General features: G+C 36.7%; 1 protein-coding gene across 2 annotated transcripts; it reads left to right on the top strand.

The window, feature by feature from the left end:
• Positions 1-2730: 2730 nt before the first annotated feature.
• LOC103703392 lies at positions 2731-22290 on the top strand. Of its 2 annotated transcripts, XM_008786238.4 has the most exons (16): positions 2735-3318; positions 3404-3445; positions 3558-3791; positions 4751-4849; positions 4948-5003; positions 6022-6133; positions 8639-8818; positions 9009-9275; positions 10960-11181; positions 11280-11483; positions 11574-11696; positions 11843-12154; positions 12271-12369; positions 12450-12976; positions 13074-13106; positions 21998-22290. In XM_008786238.4, coding segments are annotated over exons 1-16 (2622 nt in total). In that variant the 5' UTR covers positions 2735-3207; the 3' UTR covers positions 21999-22290. The 2 variants fall into 2 exon arrangements, with proteins under 2 accessions (XP_008784462.2, XP_008784460.2); XM_008786240.4 differs by lacking the exons at positions 13074-13106; positions 21998-22290 and having other exon boundaries at positions 2731-3318; positions 12466-12798.
• Positions 22291-22744: the final 454 nt, after the last annotated feature.

The following is a 22744-nucleotide window of genomic DNA, read 5'->3' as shown; positions in this document are numbered from 1 at the left end:
ATCGGGTTTTCTCGTATAAGAATTTGACAGGTTCAAGAAAGTACATGGCTATCGAGGGTATTTTGATCACTCACTATGTAGAACATTTGCCAAGATGTTGGCAAAAAATGAAAGTGGTGATGGATGGACTAAGATGAGGATGAGAGATAGAAGGGTGTTGGAAAGGTGTTGGTTATCTATGGGTCTCGGACATGATATTTCTGTCGATCTTTGAAATCTTTCAAATATGATTGTGTTTAGAAGGGGCACTATATGGTGCAAAATGATTAAGAAAAACTATGATATATATGGATTATAATTTCGTGTAGGTGCTACGAACCTTATACTTTTATAAAAAGAAACATAATATGGAAATGTAAATAATTATTAGCAAGATACAAAGTGGTATATATATGCATGGTTTTAGAACAACAACACCATCTTGATTAGTTGTGCATAAAAATTCTATGCATTCCAATTTGGAAAAAAAAGAAATATTTCCATGTTACCCTAGCTAGGAGCCACCTTATTAGACTTGTATATGAAATCAAATACTTATTAAAAACTATTATGTTAGTTTATGTTTTAGGAGGTGACAATGAAAACTTTTGCCTTATACTCTATTGCTCTTATGTTTCTATTTTATGAAACATGAAGATCATGGTTCATAAGGGTGTGATAATTGTAACAAACGGAAACAGAAATATACCATTGTGACAAATTTTCTAAGAGTAAAAATTTGGGCAAGGCCCTCTACAAATTATTTAAAAGTTCAGCTATTATGTACTGTAAAAGGCCAATAGTATGGCATTGTCATTTATACCTAGCAATAGATTTTTAGACATTGCTTAGAAGGGACACCGAACCACTTGTTTGCTTTTGAATTGAAGGCATTATTTTCAAGCCTAGCAATGCAATAGTCTATCCTATACTATCAAGAATGACTCAAGATATTCTAGCTATTCTAGCCTCCATTATTTTATCTAAGTTGACATTTAGCACTGGCGATAGAGTTGTGGATTAGTATCAAAGTTTTTTGAGCCCTTCTACTATAGACGTCTTGGTTTGTACCCAGAATTGGCTTCATGAAGAATATTAACAAAGCTATATAAATCTTTTATATTTATGTAATATTTTTCATTTGCTTATTATGCTTATATTTCAAAAATTTATGATTGATATGTGTGTTAACAGTTACAATTTGCTTGAGTATTTTAAAGTTGAATGCGGATGTTGGCACCCTGGAGCGAGCCTGGCAATGAATATTAGACAAGAATATTTAGTAATCATCTTTATATTTTTTTTATCCAAATCAATTTACAAGTTTCCATATTTAACTTTCTTCATGTTCTAATTATTCTTTATTCAAAATCTAGGTATTCACGATAATGGATGAATGAAGATGGAGGAAAAATATTTGCTGAAAACTTTTTATTTAGCTATTGCATTGATAACTTGCCCATGCAAATGCCTTTTAATTTGATTTGTTTATGCAATTTGTCAAGTTGCTCGATACATATGGATTATATGTTTATGGTTTGATCATGGTTATGGTTGTAATGATCATGGCTAATGGTTTTCTTCTTTAATGCCATGTTTGTTAAGATGTATGTGCCTTTTTAAATAGTAGATATAACTTTTGTAGTTGTGGTGGTTTCTCTTTGTGTCATTCTTTTTATTGTATATGGCTGTAGGTGGAGAATAGCTGTAGATGTGGTTGTTCTTCCTCTTGCTGATGGTGATTTGTTAACTGTTGTTCTTGGTATTGACTACCTATTATTGGCAGGGCAGGTGATTGTCATGTTAAGTAGATTAATATTTTTAACAATAATAATTGTGTTTACTAGTTATATAACAAGCTCATAGTGTTTGCACTTCTAGGTGAACCTGTAGCTTTGACAAAAGCAATATTAGTTGTTTGCAATTTATCTTATAGTGGTCACACGCCTGCAATATTCCATGATCATAAATGTCCTTTGAAAGTATTCTTTGCATTTGTGAATAAAAGCCATAGGTGTTTCCACCCTTAAATAAAAGCTACTATTACAGTAAGAAATAATGACCTATTTATTTATTTTGGTAGACTCATGTTTCTTCCCATATATAGTGTAAGCATGATGGTTCAAGAGCTATTTGCTTCTTTTTAATTTCCGACTCTTAGTTCTTAGTCATTGTATGAATTACTATGGTTGTAGTGGATATTTTCTAATTTATGCATGATTTTGATGTTCAGCCTCTTAAAGATATTAATTTCAGTTTTTTTTTCCCGGTAATTGACCATATGGCTGAAGCCACGAGTTCCGTTGGGATTGAGGTAGTCCACCTCTCAATATAAATGTGTGGAGTTTCGAAGATTCTTATGTGAGATATTAAAGTGCTTTTAAAAGTAATAGTTGCAAATATGCAAAGAAATACATATATTGTTGAGTTTCGAATCCTTGTGTGGGAGGGAAGTCCACCAGATCCATTCCTGGTGGCAAGAGTCAGGTTGAAAGAAAAGTTCGGGTTTTTCTAATTGAGCCAGGTCTCGGGCCTGGATAATGCTTTGCTTCAGCCCCATATTGGATTCAACCTGGGCTTGGGCCGGAATTTTGAAAAATATTCAGATCTAGATCCGATCCAAAGCCCTCAAAAATATTACGAGCTAGGCTCGGATAGTGGTGTGGCCTCCCGGCCCATTTCCAGCCCTACTGTACACCCATCCCCTCCCCCTCTCTTTCGACTAGCTGTGGACTCGTGCGGCTACCAACATCGACCGCACGGTGATCGGACCCGCTTCACCCGGGCGCCGATTCCTCTCTCCCTTCTCATCCTATCCTTATAAATGGCGGGAGCTTTCCCTTCTTTCCTATTCTCGCCGCCCATCTCCCGGCTTGGTTAACCGGCCCACCCTCTCTCATCCTTCCTTGCCTCCCAATCTCCCTGAAATTCCCCTCCCAAAAGCCCCCGATTCTCGCCCATCCCACCTCGATCCGTAAAAACCTAGAACCCAACTCCTCCTCTTAGGTTTTCCTCCCAGATTAGGGTTTCTCGAGACCCCTCTCTCTCGAACCCTATTCAAAAACCCTACCCTCCCTCCTTCGCCTCCGATCTTGTTCTTGGAGGCTCCGCCTTGCTCTCTAGGGGTGGAAGAGCGCTCGCTTCTTTTCGTGCTTGCTCCTTTGTTTGCCCTCGGAGCTCAGCTCGATCCGTTGAGTTTGAGGGGGCTCGAGTGAGATTTCGATCTCAATGGAGGCTGCCGCCGGCCGCGGCGGGTCCCTTCCCGTGCCTTCCTCTCAGCCAGCCAGAAAAGAATGGCGTGCCGTCTCCCAACATTCCTTCCGAAATAATGGAGGCGAGGTAAAAGGCGCCTCCTTTTTTTTTCTTGTTCGATAATGTCTTTTTGCTTCTTGGATTTCTTTCTGAAACCCTTGATGGGCCGCAGGAGCGGGAATATGTTAAACCAGGGCAATCCGACGAGAGAACGGTATATGATGTTGTTATATAAAACAAATTTTAGATTTTTCAAGCAGTAAGAAGGTTTTTGTGAGCGGTTGCTTGATGGTTTTGGAGTGATCATGCCTCGTTGTAAGGTGCAGGAGGAAATTGGGCCACTGGATGTGGACTTCTGTACGATCACAATCGATGGCGCGGCTTTGAATGATGATTTATTGCACCAGAGGCTGCAAAGTATTACCAGGCAGAGAACGGAGCTGCAGCAGATGGAGATTCAGCTGCAAGCGCAGTTCATTGCCAGGTCGGAAATTTTAGAGGCGCAGAACAGCTTTGAAGCCCAGATCAAGGAGCATGCCAATGCTGCTTCTAAACTAAAGGTTACATACTCAATGACATCTTTTTTTCTTCTTTCTTGGTCAATGTACATTCACGGTGCTTTCCTTATTGGCGTGTTACAGAAAACTATGGCTACTGAAAATTTCGTCTTATTCACAATCTTGTCTTACTCAAAATCTCGTCTTTTTTATGCTGGTTCATTGGTGGACTCTTTGCCAATTTGCAGCTACATTTATTGTGTGCAAGGAAGGCACCATGTTGGCTACCTCTACAACCATGTAGATTCGGTTCCTGTTCTACTCTGTTGGAATGCTGGACATAATCACTTAATGAATTTGGGTCTGTGATATTAGTCACCATCATCTAATTGGGCATTCTGCTTACATGATCATCAATCTGTTTTTACCATCCCAATACAATCATTAATTTAGGCACAGATAAATACCTGGAAAATATGATTCAATAATTAATGTCATTTGACAATCTTGGATGGATGGGACAAGACAGACCGGAGATGCTTATTTTCTATCTAATCTATCCACAATATGTAGCTGTGAATGAATCCACCCTGTAGTGTTGCTGATTGAGTTTTGCATGATAGTTGCATCCAACTTACCAAAACTGCCTCCAATCCTTGTAGCACAGGACATTTAGAGATGATGCATTACTTGGTTGATTGCACAAACATAGAGTTGTTGGCAGTGATTAATTTGCAAGTGTCCTAGCTTTTCCAGGTCACTTATGCTCCTAGCCAATTTTCGCTGAGGATCTGATTGTGTTGTTTCAAATTTCAACAAATAACTTAACAACAAAGATTTTTGTCCCTTTATTCTACTAGTTGATAAATGCCATCAGATTATTTTGCATCTTATGCATATGCCCACATTTAGCTGCTCTACTCAGACAATAGATACATAGATTTCATGACTCCTGTTCATGTTCCCTTCAAACTATGACTCTTTTCTCTCTCTGTTTTTTTCCTTCTCTATTGATCATACAGGAACAACTGCAAGAAAGAGAACAACACATACATGAGTTGGAGATGAAATTGGAAGATAAGGATAGAGAGCTACGTGCTATGAAAATTGACAATGAAGCGGTTTGTTTTGATCTTCAGAATTTGTATTGCTTTCTTAACAGGTGGCTTGCATGTTGTACATCAATATCTCCATGACGCATTTCCTTTCTTTTGCCAAGGCTTGGGCTAAGGAGGACCTTCTTAGAGAACAAAATAAAGAGTTAGCCACCTTCAGGTATGGGCTCAGTATCATGATTTGATGTAAAGTATATAATGTATATATTGTTGCTGGTCCTATTCCAATGGCAAGTTATTTCAAATGTATAATATTTGGAAATCGTTATGGCTACTCTGGTTGAAGTCAGTTTATTTCGTCACCTCAATTTTGACCCTCTGGTTTATATTTGAGATTGACTCTTTACTAGGATCTTTGTTGGCATATATTGCTTATGAAAGTATTAATTTTCCTACACTTTCTCTTCTATTGATTTTCTTCTAACCTTCTGCAGTTCCACTACTATGCCCCATTTTTCATCACTTCTACTTTTACCAAAATTTCACCTTAACATTCTCATCTTTGTAACATTTGTTCTATGCTATACGGTATCCTTCACTGATGCACACTTCAATCTGTGAAATATATAATATATATCTCTTGTATATGGATGTATATGTTTGTCTTCTGTTGTTTGTCATATTTTGTGATGGCATAGAAATCAAGCTGCACCTGTCATTCTTAAATTTTAGTGAATGCACCCTCTTTTAGCATGGCATCTTTTTGTTTAATGATTAAAGTGTCTCTAATCAAGATGCATCTTTCTTCAAGGACTCATGTATCTCTATTCAGTTAGCCTTCATGTGCTTCTCTTATCAAGGAGGAAAAGAAAACCCTTCATGCAGTACATAGCATCATCGAACAATACTATAAGGGTTTCTGGATATTAACACCAATGACCTCCTGTTGGATGTCATATAATTGATGGGTGCATCTATTACAACCATAGGGATGGTAGTGCCCTAGTGAATCTTATATTACCTGCCAAGAAATACTCTTATCATCTGTTCACTGTAATGAAGTATTTTATACTGAAGGCACCAAGTCAATTTGCCTTACCTAATTCAGAAAATCAAATTATTGTGAATGTTTTACTACTAGTGGTTTTACCGTGCTTCTAATTGCTCTTCTGTATACAGGTTTGGTAAGGCAACTTTGTAATGTGGATGTTAAGCTCCTTAAACATTTTTTGTTGCAGAAGAGAGCGAGATAACACGGAAGCAGAAAGAACACAGCACCTTAAGCAAATGCATGATCTGCAACAACATATACAAGAAAAAGAAAACCAGTTTCTTGCTTTGCAAGAGCAGGTTGTTCCTCTCAGTCTTTCTTAGTTGATCCACATTCCTGTATCATCCATTTCTCATAGATCTGCAGTCTATAAAGTTCAGCACATTGTTCAATCCTTTTCAAGTTATATTTTCCATGAGATGGTTCAGGTTATCCTAAGATCTATTTTGTTTAAGCTACCAAGGAATTTAGACACATAGGATACATGTTCTCAGAAAATGTAACAAGTTCTAAAGGGACGAAAAAGAAACATCAAGGGGATTTAATTGTTGCAACCAACCTATATTAGAATTCCATTGTTGATTTGAATCAAGATGTAAATAGGATTAGATTAGCCCTGACAGAATACTATTTAATTTAGATGGTGGCCAGTGATTAGAATATTGATCTTCACCGTATTCAAGAAAGAGGGTTGAGGCATCTTGTGGATGAGACAGGAGATGAAAAAACAACAAACCATTGTCTCAATGATAGAGAACAGTTCAAAGTCTATTTGAAGGCTGGCATTCACCAAGTCAAACAAAATTCAGCAATTCTGGCTATAAATAAGTTGTCTAACTGGTTTCTGTTTATAACAGAGCAGTCATGTAAACAGAACACTAGTTACATGCTCTTGTCCACTATCAACTCATGGGGAGTTCTAGCATTCATGAATTAAAGTGTAGTTTGTTGCCGACTGGAAAGGACTTGCATATTTCATTTAAGTTGCCTTACTGTGTGCTAGTGCATGTGTGCCTATGCATGCTGATGCATGCCAGCTGTGCCAAGCACTAGCAAGACACGGTGTTGGAAGGCACGTAACAAGCCAGTGCCAGGCTGGCACTGCCTGTGGCATGTAAACCTTGCTTATATCCAGCAATTCTTTAAAGTTTATAAAGCCCAAGGCATAAAGCATCAAAATATGAGGTGTAAGTCTTATTAACGTTACCTAATAGTTTAGTAATGTGAGAACACCTTTTGAAAATAAACCAGGTAAAGGATTCAGGTCTCATTTTTGAACTTGATTGTGAAAATTGTGATGAACTAGACATTTCACATGCCAACTGTATACTAATTTTATTGTTTAGTGACAGTTGACATATCTCATATACCTTGGATTAAAATTTGAATCCACCCGCAATGTCATGCAATAGTACAAATACTATATATTTGGTCCAATCTATTTAGTTCAGAAAAAATCAAAATCTAACTTGTATTCCTTCTACGTAAGCTAATGCTATCTGGTCTGCATCTTATGTAGGCCTTTTGATATTATATTTTTATGTTACGGATACATACTAATAAGCCTCAAGGTGTTATGGAGAGACTTGCCTTGAGCATAGAGCAAGACAAACCTAATACAGGCCTTCTTAAAAGATGTTTCTAGTGACCTTTTTTTTTGGTGAAGTTTTGGTTTTCAAGGCGAGCTGATGATGATTACATCTGATACTTAAGAGTGAGATAGATGGATGGAATTTGGATGGCAGATCTTTGAAGGGAATATGAATATAAAGACACTAACCCCTTGCTATCATGATATTGCAAAGTGTTCTAGTGAATGTTTGAGCTACTTAATGTGGGGACAGTGTTTACATATAATTAGCCCCCTCCCCCACCCCCCTCCCCCCCACCCAACCCACAAAAAAAGAGTAATATTTCATATAAAAGTTACTTGTAGTAAGCTTGGATCAAAAATCATGACATATTAATTGGATATGGATCACTAAGTAGCCCAATTTGAATGCAAACTGATCAGAGGTATCCAAAAGTAATAATCACAACTCATCTTGAATTGAAGAAATTAATTTTCTCTGAATAGTTGTCATGTAGCATATCGTCAACATTTGTTTTTAGCTGTAGTTTATATATGTTTGGCAATCAAATGTTATGCTAAGTGGGTTGTTGATAATATGTAGATTTTGTTCAATTATTATTTTCTATCATGGCATGCTTAGAATTAATTAAATAACCAATTGTACATCTTAATTTTGGTTTATGTTCAGATTATTTTTACCTGATTGAACCTGAAAAATCCAATGGATCAGTAAAATAAATTTTTAACCTGATCTGGTTCTACCTGAGAGGAAACACATTTGGCTTGGATTCAAATTTTTGACCTAATTCAAATATGGATTTGGATTGGTGTGTGCCACACCTATCCAACCTGACCTGCTTGCAGCCCTAATATAATAGTATTATTTCATATGCTAGATATGCACATAATAAATGAATATTAGGTGTTAGCATGTACAACATGATAGATAAGAGCTGGTACGGAATATTCAATCATACAGGAAACAGGAATTCTTACAAACAATTTTGGGATTTTTTTTTGGTTTAATGGATTGAATTGATCTGATTATCTCAGTTCTTGGCAAACAGTGGAGGTGGTAAAACAACATGCTTTCAATTTTTTTAAGGGACTATTTGATTTAGATAAGTTTCAATTCTTGTTTAATTATTTTATTAGAATATTTTGTCATGTTCAATCTGTTATGAATAATGCAATTCTTGACGTCAGATCCTAATGATTATCTGCCTTTCAGCATAGGATTGCACAAGAAACTATTCTTTACAAGGATGAACAATTAAGAGAGGCACAAACTTGGATTGGTCGTGTTCGAGAAATGGATGCTTTGCAATCCACAACCAACCAGTCACTACAAGCTGAGCTACGAGAACGCACTGAACAGTTTAACCAATGTTGGCTTGGTCTTCAACAACAGGTTGCTTTATCATGTCTCGTAGTTACCTTTTTTTCCCTTTTTATTTACTGAATGTATGCATGAATAGCTCAGCTACAATAAGTTTGTCAATCTGTATTTTATTTTACAAATTCATTTATGATATAGTTGGAATCTGCAGATCACTGTCAAATTTTGATTCTGATAGTCTTGTTTGATAAATTGATGCTAGTTTGTGGATATGGAGCGGCATCATCTGCAAGCCATACAGCAGCTCCAGCTAGAGTTAGCTGAGGCAAGGGAACGAAGTGAAATATACAAAGATAATTCACGAGTGGCTCATGAGAACTCAAAGGATTCATCTTCATATGTACAAAGCAATGGAAACCTGATTAATGCGAATGATGATGGCACATCAAATGGAAACATGGGGTTCTTATCTAATGGAAATTTGGATGGGGGTTCATCTTTTGTTTCAGCTTCCAGTGCATCTAAAAAGGTAGGATAAAAGGTTAAAGCTTTTCAAAGTTATAATGTTACATCAGTGTCAAACATTCAAACATCTTCTTTCTGATGTGTAGATGCCTGTAATAGTTGTTCTACTCAGTTTTGTGTAAAAGATGAAGACGAAACTAACATTGCTTATTCTGTAGTTTGTTAATGTTTAGTCCAACTTGTTGCTTCAAGGTTTTAACTCCTGATGGGATGGTAAGATGTCCTGCAGTCCAGAGTGTTGGGGTGGGACGAGTTGGGAAATATACTGGGATGGTATGGGAAGATGTCCCTGGTATTTGGACATGGGAATCCCATTGCACAGAAAATCTGGGATGGCCTGATACTGTGGTATTTAAAATCTCGAGTTGCTCTAACATGCCCAAATTAACGGATATGTGAAGTTCTTCTCTTGTCCCTTGTGAAAGCAAATCTGCATACCTACAGGCCTTATGCTGCCCCATTTAAGATCTCATGATTAGAAAAACTCTTGCATTTATGATGCATGTAGGTAACTAATCAAAAATGTTTTCTATTCTGAGAACTTTTTATTGTTAATATCAACTATCCATATTGCTGTATGAACTTTTATGCAAAATGTTAAAAATAATTTTACTCTATTGCATATGGATTGTATGAAAGTTGTGTTTGAAAAACATTTATTAGTGCTTGTTAGAAGGCTCATGTATACTTTTGAGCAATTCTTTCATGTCCTTCATACAACTTACCAAAACTTTGTTGATAAAGTTAAATTAGTATCCTTATATTAACTTTATTAGTGAAAACCTTCTACATTAGTCAGCATGCCCTTGATTTTTTTTGCATTGCATATTCTAGGGTTGTCCTACTGCGACTGTGTTTTTATATAGTATGTCTTGAGGTCCTTGGTCCATTGATTGGCTATAGTTTTTGGTAAGCAATATTGATTGGTTAGCAACATTGATTGGTTATTTGATAGTCCTAAGTGACTGATAAGTTCTGGTAAAACAAGATGGAATACGTTGTGCTTCGAGTAGTTAATTCTTGGGGCTAAAAGTGAAGATGCTGTAGCTTCCTTATTCAAAGTTGTGGGTTAAGTTTGAAGGAAGGTTCGTTTGGTTCTCTGTGCTTTAATGTTCGCCATTAAACTTTTAAAAGTATTTTATTTCTACATTTTAATTGCTGAAGCTGATACTAGATGAGATAGTAGATGGGACTGAATCTGTCATGCTCTTAATATAAATGTATGGTGCAGAAAGGGGGATTACTGATTTTCTCGTACTTCTTCCTTCAGAAGACTATCTCCAGGACCAAGTTAGATGGGGCACCCTTTATTAAATTGACATTTTCTCCCATGGTGTGGCCATCTCATAATGATGATTATCTGAAAGTTTGAAATTATTGATTGAATTCAAGTTATCTATACTGGAATAGTATTCATATATCTCCAAAATATCGCCTATATGATCATATTTGGATGTCAATTACTCAATTGTATCCCTGACTTATGAAGCTCATGACTATGGAAGCTTGATATGATGACCATATTACAGAAAGTTTTTTATGTGTCCTGGTCTTGCAAGAAATTTCTTATTAATTGTTATACAATGCTTGGAGATTTTCATTGCCTGACCTTAGATGAGCTCTTTTAAGTGTAATTTAATCAAATAATATTTTATTTTTTTTTGAGAATCTTTATTTTTCTTTTTCAGAGTGAACATGTTCCTGGTGTTCCAGTTGTTCCATCTTCCATACTTGGGATTGGTGTATTTCTTCCTCCTGGCCAGATGACTTCTTTGCATCCTTACGTGATGCATCCACAAGGTGTTCCGCAGTCTGCATCATCAACCAACTCTCCCATTCCTCCACCTCAAATGGGCCATTTTCAGCCATTATCTACAATTCCAGCTCACGAGCAGTGGCAAAATGAACAGGTATCAATAGCATAAAGGTTACTAAGATCATAGGTTAGCAGTAACAAGATGGAATATTTTTTCTTTTGCGAATAAATTCTTTTTTCTTGGTTTTATAGGCGGCGCCGGATATCTCACAGATACCCAATCAGAACAAATATCAACCATCTGAAATGGAGCAAAATCTTTTAAGATCAGATGCTAACTATAGGTACGAGCTTGCTGCTGAAAGACAGGTAGTCCATCCAGACAATCTTCACAACCACATTAGCCAACAGCAGAGATCTAGTCCTGTAATCAGTGGATCAAGTGAAGAAGTTCAGGTGTTAAATGTGAACATTTTTCTTTACACATGTATTACTCATTATTACCAGAGGTAAGTGTTATGTTTTGTGCTAAATCTCTGATATCAGGTTCTTGAATTGAATGGCAAACCATACCCAGTGTCCCAAGAACCACAGGAGACCTTGAATGCAAACTCTCAGTTGAGTTCTACATTAGGATTTGAACCACCAGGACATAATAGTGAGCTTAAGGTTTGTTCACTTATTTGACCTTTTTTAAATGCTATAAGAAAAAACATGATATCCATCCACTCTTATCGTTTGGATTTCAGAAGGCAGCCTCAATGAACCATAGAGTTAGGGGAGGTTATATTATGTTCCATCTTTCAACTTTTCAGGTACAGGATAAGACAGTGGCTGCAGTCTACCAATCACAGGATCCAGTTTTGACATCAGGACAACAATGGTCAGCTTCGAGTGTGGTTGAGTCTGTTGCTCCAAACAGCTCTTTAAGCTCCAATATTGCAGCAGACTGCAATGAGAACAAAATGAATTTTCCTGAAGTTTCTGTCTCAGCTGTTCGAACATCAAATCCAATGATACCTGCAAAATCTGTGGAGCCCACTCTTCTAGATGAAAGGTCACTTTTGGCTTGTATAGTGCGTGCTATTCCAGCTGGATCTGATGGTCGAATCAGGATCAGCACAACTGTGAGTATATCTTTTTAATAGTATAGCAGTAGCAAACTCACTGGTCAATGATGGATGGTCTTTTGTTGTCCTTTGTAAGTGAACTGATTGGGGTTTTGGTACCATTTTACATTCAGCTACCAAATAGGCTAGCAAAAATGCTTGCACCTCTTCACTGGCATGATTACAAGAAACACTATGGCAAGCTTGATGACTTTGTGGCTCATCATCCAGAAGTATGTTTTCTTCCTTTGGCATTTGAACTGTTTCATAATTTTGTGTTTCGTAGCTGGACATGCTCACTATGCAATTTCAGTTATTTGTAATCGAAGGGGACTTTATTCACCTTCGTGAAGGAGCTCAAGAAATTATATCAGCTACTACAGCTGTTGCGAAGGTTGCTGCTGCTGCTGCATCTTCTGTGCCTTACTCATCATTGATGCCTTCTGTAGCTGTCACTCCTGTTGCACAGAGCAACCGCCAAAAAAAGGCACTGACAGTTGATTTGAGACCTGCAAATAATATGTCATTCACGGATGGTTCTGTCCTGATAAACTCTGGAGATTCATACAACAAGCACTCACAGATTTCAAAAGTGCACGATCAACAATCAAATGGTGTCAGCTTTAACATTATTCAAGGGCTCTCAGATATTAAAATTTCAAGCAAGTCAAAAAATCTCCAGGAAGTCAATGGTTTGTTGTCTGAAATAGGACCTGGTCGTTCATCCATACACATCGCAGTTGGAAATGGAGCAAATATTGATAGAACAGGTTTGTCCTCTACTCAAAGTAAAGGACTAAGTAATGGGAGACATGGTTTTGGAGGGAAACAGCATGGAAGGTACTGGCACCATAATGTCATCTGGATTTCTATTTAAATTTATTGCAAGTCTTTGCCTATTTCAGTCTAGGAGGCTAACTGCACATCTCTTTTCTAGGCTTTCTGGGGTTGGCTTGATTTCCAGAAGATAGTAAGTACCAATTACTTGAGTTATCCATCACATGGTTTTTGCTTAAAGAAATAGATATATTCCCATCACAACTCATATTACTCCTAATTCTCTTTTTTATTTTTTGAGTGCTTATAATTAATCATTATTAAGTTTCATGCTGTATGTTAGAAAGACCTTAAAAAGAATTAGGATTATATGAGACGACGAATTATATATCTACCAAAGATTTTTGACTGTGGAACATGCTTTGGCTAAGGATTAGGATTATAGTGATAGAAAATTTGAAAGAGATCTTTAAATATAAGTAGGAGTATTTGTGGTGCAACCTATAATCGATTACTACAAGTGTAGATTAATTTTATAATAATCAATTATGGCGCGATTGATTAGACACTTCAGCAAATACTCATCATTCTAAAAGATCATCATATAGGTTTGTGAATGCAAAACAGAACATGATAGATATCTCATTAATGAAGCCTAATCAATGAAATATACTAGTGCAACAAACTGAAAATAACCACAACAGAACAATAAAAAAAATACTGCCAGTAAACTCGGGTTCCAAGAATGTGATAGATGGCAACGATGGTAATGATGATGGGTGGAGATAATGATTGATGGATGAAGAAACGAGGGATGGGCAAAAGATGGTGATAGAACTAGTCGGATAATTACCTTTGCGAGTTTGGTCCCTCAAATCCAATAAAAATTTTCAGGCCGTGCTCCATCAAAGTATCGAGATGAAGGATGACGGGGTCAAGAAGAGGGCTCCAAGAAGAAATAGGTTAAGAAGCATGATGAAAGTGGAAGAAAAAGGGTCTCTTAGGGCTTCGTCCATGGTGGCACTCACCTTTCTAGGATTTTTTCTCTTTTTTTTTTCTTTTTGGCTGTTGTCCTCTCTTTCTATAGGCCGAGTTACTGTTCCATGAATAGTAACTGGATCGGGTTACTGTTCTGTGAATAGTAATGGGTCGGGTTACTATTCCATGAACAGTAACGGGTCGGGTTACCGTTCACGTGAACAATATTTTTTTTTGCTGTTTTCTGCGGATTTCTGCATATTTTTTTTTTTTCTAACTTCCCTCCTTCCATATATGCACAATTCTATTTTTAAGACTATCATCTATCCTTCGTTTCTAGAGATGAGTGATGACCGTGGGCATTGAAGAAAGGCTAAGGCTCAAACAATTAAGTATGGTGGTTTGGAGTTGGGTTAGGCTTCCTATCACACCTAGGTGGACTCTTTTTGCTTGGCAGTATTAGTACATGACTCGACTGAAAATTCAAGCCTAACATGGCTTTGGATGGAAAACACAGATGCAACAAAAAAACATAAACTATGTATAAGATGGAGTCCTGAGACTACATTAGTTCCCCCCAACTGGGAAGAACTCGACTCCTGACGAGTAGGCCTTCTATATGCGCTGCAACAAATCAGGTCTCTGGCGCCTTAACTCGTCCTCTTTGATCCTGAACTGTCTGATATAGGTCTCCTTTGCCAATGCATAAGGAATTTGCGGTACTACCCACGCCTAGTGTCTACTACTCGCACGTCAAGAATATCTTCAATACCCTCATGAAAACTGGACTCTGAGCTGGTGCTAGGTAGATCTGGAACTGCAACAGTCTCTGGTGGATATCCATGGAACTGGTATAGGTCGGCGACGTTGAAAATTGGGAAAGTCTGGATGTTGTCTGGAAACTCCAATAAATAGGCGTTCTCCTCCAGCTTTCGACGTATGCGGAATGAACCATACTTTTGCGGGCTGAGTTTGCTGTAACTGCCTAATGAAAATCTCTCTTCTGAAATAGACTATCACCAGATCGCCCTCTGCAAAGTGAACCTCCCTGTGATGAAGGTTAGCATCATCTTTATACTTGGCACTGGAGTCAAGCAAGCGCTGATGAACTTTTCGTTGGATGTGACATACCTGCTCAATATTGTCCTCTGCTTCAGCACTTATCCGACCATGATAGGGAATGGAAGCACAATCGAGTATGTGTGGAATAGAAAAACCTTAGATGATTTCAAATGGAGATTTACCAGTAGTACGATTTATAAAACTGTTGTATGTAAATTCAGCTTGTGCTAAAATCAAATCCCACTGAGTAGGACGCTCGCTAACCAAACATCTAAGTATGTTACCAAGTGTACGGTTCGCTATCTCTGTCTGACCATCTGTTTGGGAGTGATAAGCACTGCTGAAGTTTAGTTTTGTTCCTAATTTGCTCCAAAAAGTTTTCCAAAAATAACTAGTGAATTTTGTGTCCCTATCAGATGTGAATGATCTTGGAATACCATGCAGTCTAACAAATTTTTTTTTAAAATAAATGTGCTATATGAGATGCATCAGATGTTTTTCTACATGTAATGAAATATGCCATTTTTGAAAATCGGTCCACCATAACAAAAATCGAGTTAACCTTCCTAGCAGTTATGGGTAATCCTACAATGAAGTCCATGGTGATATCCTCCCAAGAGCCATTAGGAATAGGCAACTTCCCTTTCCCTGACAAACTACCAAGTCTCTTTTCAGTTCATCCTGATGGTTTTCCTCTCTCCTAGGTCTCACTATCTCAGGTATGTTCAATTCTAGTCTAGTCATGAAGTTGGAGAGGTGTTCTACCTGTCGTTGGATCTGTTTTAAGATTTGTTGTTGAGTTCTAAATGCATATTGCCAATTATCAGATGTAACTGTAGGCTAAGATTTGACTCAAAACTGTTTTGAAGGTGCTTCTAATGTTATGAAGGTGAAACAGATTTTTTTTTTTAGATTTTTTTTTCGATTTTTTTATTTTTTTAATGCCAAAAATGAATATTTTAATACAGAAATTAATATTTTAATGCAGAAATATTTTTTTATTTTTTTAAATGCGGAAAATGAATGCAGAATTTTTTTTAATGCAGAAACTAATTTTTCTTTATTTTTAACTCCGAAAATTAAAATTTCTGTAGTTTTAAATGCAGAAAATGTAATTTACTATTTTTTTAATCCAGAAAATATATTTCTATGTTTTGAAGTGAAGAAATTTAATTTTCAGAATTTTAAGTGCAGAAAAAATGAATGTTATGATGCAAACACACTAATAAGGATTTCTAAATATGCAGGACCTATTACTCTGATGCAACCTAGAATCGATTATTATAGGTATAGATTGGTTTCATAATAATTAATTATGGTGCGATTGATTAGACACTTTAGCAAATACTCATCATTCTAAAAGATCATCATAGAGGTACGTGAACGCAAAACAGAACATGATAGATATTTTATTAATGAAGCCTAATCAATGAAATATACTAGCACAACAAACTGAAAATAATCACAATAGAACAATAAAAAAATACTGTCAGTAAATTCGGGTTCCAAGAATGTGATAGATGGCAACGATGGTAATGATGATGGGTGGAGATAATGATTGATGGATGAAAAAATGAGGGATGGGCAAAAGATGGTGATAAAACTAGTCTGATAATTACCTCTGCGAGTTTGGTCCCTCCAATTTAATGAGAATCTTCAGGCTGCGCTCAACCAAAGTATCGAGATGAAGGATGACAAGGTCAAAGAGGTGGCTTCAAGAAGAAATAGGTCAAGATGCAGGATGAAAGTAGAAGAACAAGGGTCTCTCAGAGCTTCGCTCACGGTGGTACTCACATTTCTAGGGTTTTTTCTTCTTTTTTTTTCTTTTTGGTTGTTGTCCTCTCTTTTTATAGGCCAAGTTACTGTTCCATGAATAGTAACTGGGTCGGGTTACTGTTCTGTGAACAGTAATGGGTCGGGTTACTATTTCATGAACAATAACGGGTTCGGTTATCGTTCACGTGAACAGTATTTTTTTTTGTGCTGTTTTCTGCGGATTTTTGCGTATTTTTTTCTCTTTTCTAACTTTCTTCTCCCCTTTTCCATATATGCACAATTCTATTTTTAAGACCATCATCCATCCTCCTCCGTTTGTAGAGATGAGTGATGACTGTGGGCATTGAAGAAAGGTTAAGGCTTAAGCAATTAAGTGTGGTGGTTTGGACTTGGGTTAGGCTTCCTATCACACCTAGGTGGACCCTTTTTGCTTGGCAGTATTAGTACATGACTCGACTGAAAATTCCAAGCTTAAACATGGCTTTGGATGAAAAATACAGAAACAAGAAAAAAATGTAAACTATGTATAAGATGGAGTCCTGAGACTACATTAGTTTGGCATGTAGGTATTAATGAATTAGTTGAATTATACATTGAAATGCAGCTGTAAGTGAATAGATATGGTAGCAAACTAGGCAATGACAATGCCATGATCTGTCTTCATGCATGTTGACTAACAAAGAAAATCCAGCTTTTATCAACTGAACTCCAAAAAGTTTTAACAATGTTTTTTTTTTAAAATGATAATTTAAATTATGAAACTTACTGTGCTTGGACTGGTTAGCTTGACCTATTTTCATATTGGTTTCTAATCTAGGTGCTATCATATACATCTTTTAGTCTGAACTTTCTGGTTTAAGTGAGCTATTTTATATTGTAGATGTTCATATATGAATCTCTACTAAAGAAAAGAACCATGTTATCATGTATCTGCCGTAGACTGGTATGTTTTGTTCCACCAAGTGGTGTATAAAAAGTGGTCTGAGGCTTAACTCACCTTATGCAGTTACTGTAACATATGGCTCATAAGCGAGGGTTAAAACCATATGTGAGCCAAATAAAATGGCTTCTATGAGGCTTACTTTTTGTCTCTGAAAAATTTGAGCCGAAGTATGTTGGTGCAGTTTAAGTGAGGTGTTGTTCAAAGTTGATTATTGGGAGAGAGATGAGTAGAATGATGTTGATAAGATCTAAATCCAGGTAGTATAGGTGTAGTTTGCATGACAGCATGAGAGACCAGTCAAGGTTGATAATTCTCTTTCAACATGACCCACATCAGCTAAAATGTTTGAAATGAATGATTTAGTGCTTTAGAGGTTTCTTATTAATCTTCTTTAGTGGCTCATTTTTTTCTAGATTCTTTATCCCATTCTTTTCCATTTCTTTTTAATTTTTCCTTTGCTTTTCTCTTCCCTTACTCTTTTGATTTATTTTCTGTTCTCTTAAACAATTCTTTGCTGCTAATTTTTTCCCAAGAAGGTGCCACGATTCCCCTTTCCTCCAAGTTTTCTCTTCAATAAATTTGGAGGGCTCTTATAGTTATCCATCCACATGATTTGTGCAGAAAGGATAAAAATGAACAAATGAAACAGTGAAAAAATTTAAAGGTATGGTGTCCAGCTTAGCCTTTTCCCTTTTACAGATTTGCTCATTTTAAATAGGCTTTTCTGTTCATCTATTGGTCCAGAATGATTTCTTGTATTTTATCTTTCAATTGGCAATTTCGATAAGAATGTAATCTTTAAACCAAGGATTTAAATCCTATAAGATGGGAGTGTGCCGGTTTCTCCATGGAACGAGAAGCCCCTCTATCCTGCTCTGTCCCAGTGGTAGTCTCGGTCATGCATTCCTTTGGATATCCCCCTTCTTCTTTCCTTTCTTTTTTTTTTCTTCTTTTCTTTCTTGTTCTTCTACATTCCTTTCTTTCCTTTCCTTTCCTTTTTCTATCCTTTTCTTATCCGATTATTTCTTTTTTTTTTTTTTTCTTCTTTCTCTTTCCTTTCTTCCTTCTTTCCTTCCTTTCTTTTTCTTTTTCCTTTCTTTCTTTTCTTTTCTTTTTCTTTCCTTTTACTTTTTCCTTTTCTTCATCTTTCCTTCCTTTCTTTCCTCTTTCTTTCTCTCTCCTTGCATGGATGGGTTTTGGAGTCCCATGCCGTCTCGGTCCAGTTTATTTGTAGGGACGCCTCTTATCCCGACGGGACTTAAAAACCTTGCTTTAAACATAACTTTTGATAGGGATTCTGCCTCCTCTGCATGGATTGTTCTTTTTTTTTGACCTTTCAAGTTCTCTTTAACCTTCCAATAGGTATCAAATATTCAATTCACATATTTTATATGATTGAAAGGATGACTAAGGTATCTCAATATAAGCTACACCATTGTGCATCCGGTGTTTTGAATCCATTGACTTGGGCCAAATTGATTGGGTAGCTGTTCATGAGTTTGTGGCTGACCGCTGTTCAATGAGTTGACCAGGATTAGAGATAAATTGTGATACAATCTTAAAGAATCTTTTTCTTTCCACATCCATCTCTCTTCTCTACCAATGTAGACCTTTTCAGCTTCTTCTAACCCCCTACTATAGAGGCCATCTCCTTCACCATCTCTTATGCCTGCATCGCCATCTCCATCCCAGCATTTTCTTCTCCAAGGCCTCCAACATACAGCAACGTTTTTATCGAGCTTTGCCAACAGCTCCCCTTTTCTAGATCACCTTCAATTGGAGGCCTATGACATTGCACTCTTTATCGCCTTTAACTTGAGCCCCATCAACATTGCTTTCCTTAACTATCATGTTCATGTTGAGCACCTCCCCACCTCCGCATCTCCAATTAACTTCTACTATAATTCCGCTCATTGGCCTTCTTGATAACTGTCTCTCCCTTGATTGTTCCCTAGCCAGTCACCAGCCATCAGAAACCACTAGTTTGAAAAAATTGTGGTGGGATTGAGAGTGAATTGAAAGCAAGATAGGGACTAGGGCACATGAAGAATTATTGAGGTATTTTTTATTTATTTTTCCTTCATTAAGCATCATACATTAAAAAATGACCCCAATGACAAAATGTGTAAGCAATTTTTTTATATAAAATCTATGGTTAGTTTTGATTAGTTTTGGCTGAAATTAATTGAAATTGACTGAAACTCAAAATTGACCTATCAATTTCAGTTTGATCCAAGGATTTAGGACTAGTTCTGACTCGGTCCTTCTCGGTTGCCCTACATTTGGTTGGTGAGAGACTGGGTCCTAGTGTGGCTGTGAACCCTAGGTCCATATGAACAAGCGTTCCTCGTTTGTTCTAGTTGGTACCAGCCTCGATGGATTAAGATAGTAAGCAGGGTGGGTGATGACACCGTCCCAACATTTTGGGATGGCAATGTCCCAGTACTTCATAGGGGTGCTATTTTTTTTTAAAAAAAATTCTTGGTCTCGTTTGTTATTTTTAATGGTTGTTTAGAGGCTTTTTAGGATTTATTAATATTATTATTTAAGATAGGGGATGTTTTTGATAGTTTAGGGTTTGGGTTTTGGTCTCAAACGCCTAGGGTTGAAGGCTCGAGCAATGATTTGCTAGCACATAAATACAAGACACAATATTATAAAAAAAGGGATAATAAGAGGAAGAAGGGGGAAGAGAACTCAGATCATGTGTACCATAAATCCAATGCCTGATTGGTACTAAATTTATTCCAGTACCGGCATCAATACCATAAACCCCAATCATGGGCTCAAAACCTTTCCTAATCATAATGACAACAAACCCCAAAAAACCCTTTTAACAATCATTAAAAACAACAAACAACAATAAAAAAACAAAAACAAAAAAAAATTGGCATCTCAGTGAATCACCAGAATGCTAAGCTGCCCCAACTGTTGGAATAGCATTGTTGTGTCCAGTCCCTAACTGATACTGAATTGGACTAGAATTTAAAACCCTGTTTTGGTCTTTTGCCAAAAGCAATTTAAATCAGCTGAAACTTCTAACCTATTATGAGATAGTTCTGGCCAACTCTATGATAAGCAAGAATTTAAGTCTCAATAGAATGGGGCATGTGGGACTGTAACTGTCGTAGCCAGCAAATGTGCTGTTTTGTGCAGAAATAGAAGGTAAAAAAGGGATCGAAAAACTCATTTTAATTTAGCAATAGTAGAAAATATTTAATGATTTGTTTTGGATGCTAGTATTAGCTCGGCACACTGCATGCTGGCGGGCATGAACCAGCACCGAATGGCGCTTGCAAGTTTGTAGAATTTGACTAAGAGTATGTTGGGTTGTTTGGAATTTGAATACACTGTAAAGATAAATATAGCCATATTTGGAAAAGACTCGTCTCTATATTGTTTTAGTTTTCCCACCATCCAAACAACTAGAAAATTTAGTTTTTCCGAAAACTTGAGCTTTCCAAAGCCTTTACCAAGAAACCAAACGTACCCTAATTGTCGGTAATTGTATATTCTTGGGCAGCAATAAATTAATCGAGAAAAATGTTTTGTTGATGCATGTTGGTTTGGACTGACATTCTTGCAATAAATTTTTGCATTTCATATTTATTCAAAAATGAGGTAAATTAGAACTTACAATCATGTAACATGAACTTTGCTCTGCTTGTGATTTGGGAGATCTGTTTGTGAATTTGTAAAGTCTAATAAAAAAATGTGAGGCGACTTCAGATTTTTGATGCTATAATGTTATATTGCAACTACTTGACCATCTACATTTGCATTATACATGCTCTTATCTGGAAAATACCAAGTAAATAGTTTCTATGAATGATCTTGCCCTGTTCTATATGTTTCTAACAAAATCTGTGTTTGCCATAGAAGTAATTTTGGCTTTAGCTCGAGAGTTTTGCTCATGTTAATTGTCCTGTCTGCACCATACTTTTTACTGTTCTTTGTTTCTTTCGATGTTTAGTATGGCTATGATTAGGATAGTTCAGGAATTTGGTCTTTAATGGAAACAAGATTGTGATGGTGATCATGTGCTACAAATATCATTTTAAGATTTCCAAGTTTATCTTGTCAACTCAAAACTGAGAACAGAGTTCGGTTTGGAAGTGTTTGTTTTCATTGAGGATGTTACCTTCGTAGGAATGGACAGTGGAAAACAACCCACAAATACAAATCTTACTGGTCCAATTACAGATACCAGTTTACCACTTTGTATTGGAGTTAATTTTTATATTGAAGTCGTAGTTACGGAATATTGCTTGACATATGCATTATTCTTCAATTTTGAGCCTGACATCAATTCTTTAATTTGGCAGAATTTGATAGATGTGAAATACCACTGGACCTGATGAACAGCTGTGAAGCGTTGCATTTTCTCTTGATGTCCTCAGGTTGGATTCCTGCTGACCATTTCTTTCACAATTTTCTTATTAAATCTTGTGCCTTCCATTCTGTGTGGAATTTTTTGCTCCGCCAGTCTGTTTTTGAATCTGTATTAACAATGGAAGGCAGTAAAATTGGAAAAGATTTTGCAACTGCAATATTTGCTGCATTCTGTTTAATCAATTGAATGTGGTTAAAAAGTACATAGAATGGTGGTCTCCTGGTCTGTTGTGTCTAAACCTGTTATTTAAATTCCCCAAGCTGTATGTTGGCTCGCTTGTTCTGAAGTTCACTTCAGCACAACTCATACGACCAAAAGCTTGATGTTTGCTTCCATATCGCCTTCCTGCAAGTGTTGCTATTTGCCAAATATATTATGCAATTTTTTAATAGAAACACTAAACGTTAGGTATTGTCTTCCATCATGCATGTATTGTTTTCACATATATTATTCGGAATGACTCTGCTTGATTACCAGCTTAACTTAAATAAGAGATATGCGAATAAGGTTATTGACTATATCATTCAATGAAAATGACTTGAGTTGCTTTTAAGCTAGCACTGCGACGCAAGCTCTTTTGGAATATGTACATTACTTGGTTAAATACCGATTATAGGGGTGAATTCATGGTTACACGAACTGGGATGCAATAATTCTGTTTAAGACTAAACGTTACGAG

Source organism: Phoenix dactylifera, chromosome 18 (assembly GCF_009389715.1).
Source record: "Phoenix dactylifera cultivar Barhee BC4 chromosome 18, palm_55x_up_171113_PBpolish2nd_filt_p, whole genome shotgun sequence".
Lineage (NCBI taxonomy): Eukaryota > Viridiplantae > Streptophyta > Magnoliopsida > Arecales > Arecaceae > Phoenix > Phoenix dactylifera.
The sequence above is the reverse complement of the archived record's forward strand: the minus strand, read 5'-3'. Positions and strand labels throughout refer to the sequence as shown.

Bases quoted from the DNA above. Each gene is read 5' to 3' on its own strand.
- LOC103703392 (XM_008786238.4), top strand. From the start codon at position 3,208: ATGGAGGCTGCCGCCGGCCGCGGCGGGTCCCTTCCCGTGCCTTCCTCT. The intron at 11,697-11,842 runs GTTTGTTCACTT...TCAACTTTTCAG, and splicing joins GACATAATAGTGAGCTTAAG to GTACAGGATAAGACAGTGGC. The intron at 12,155-12,270 runs GTGAGTATATCT...TTTTACATTCAG, and splicing joins GAATCAGGATCAGCACAACT to CTACCAAATAGGCTAGCAAA.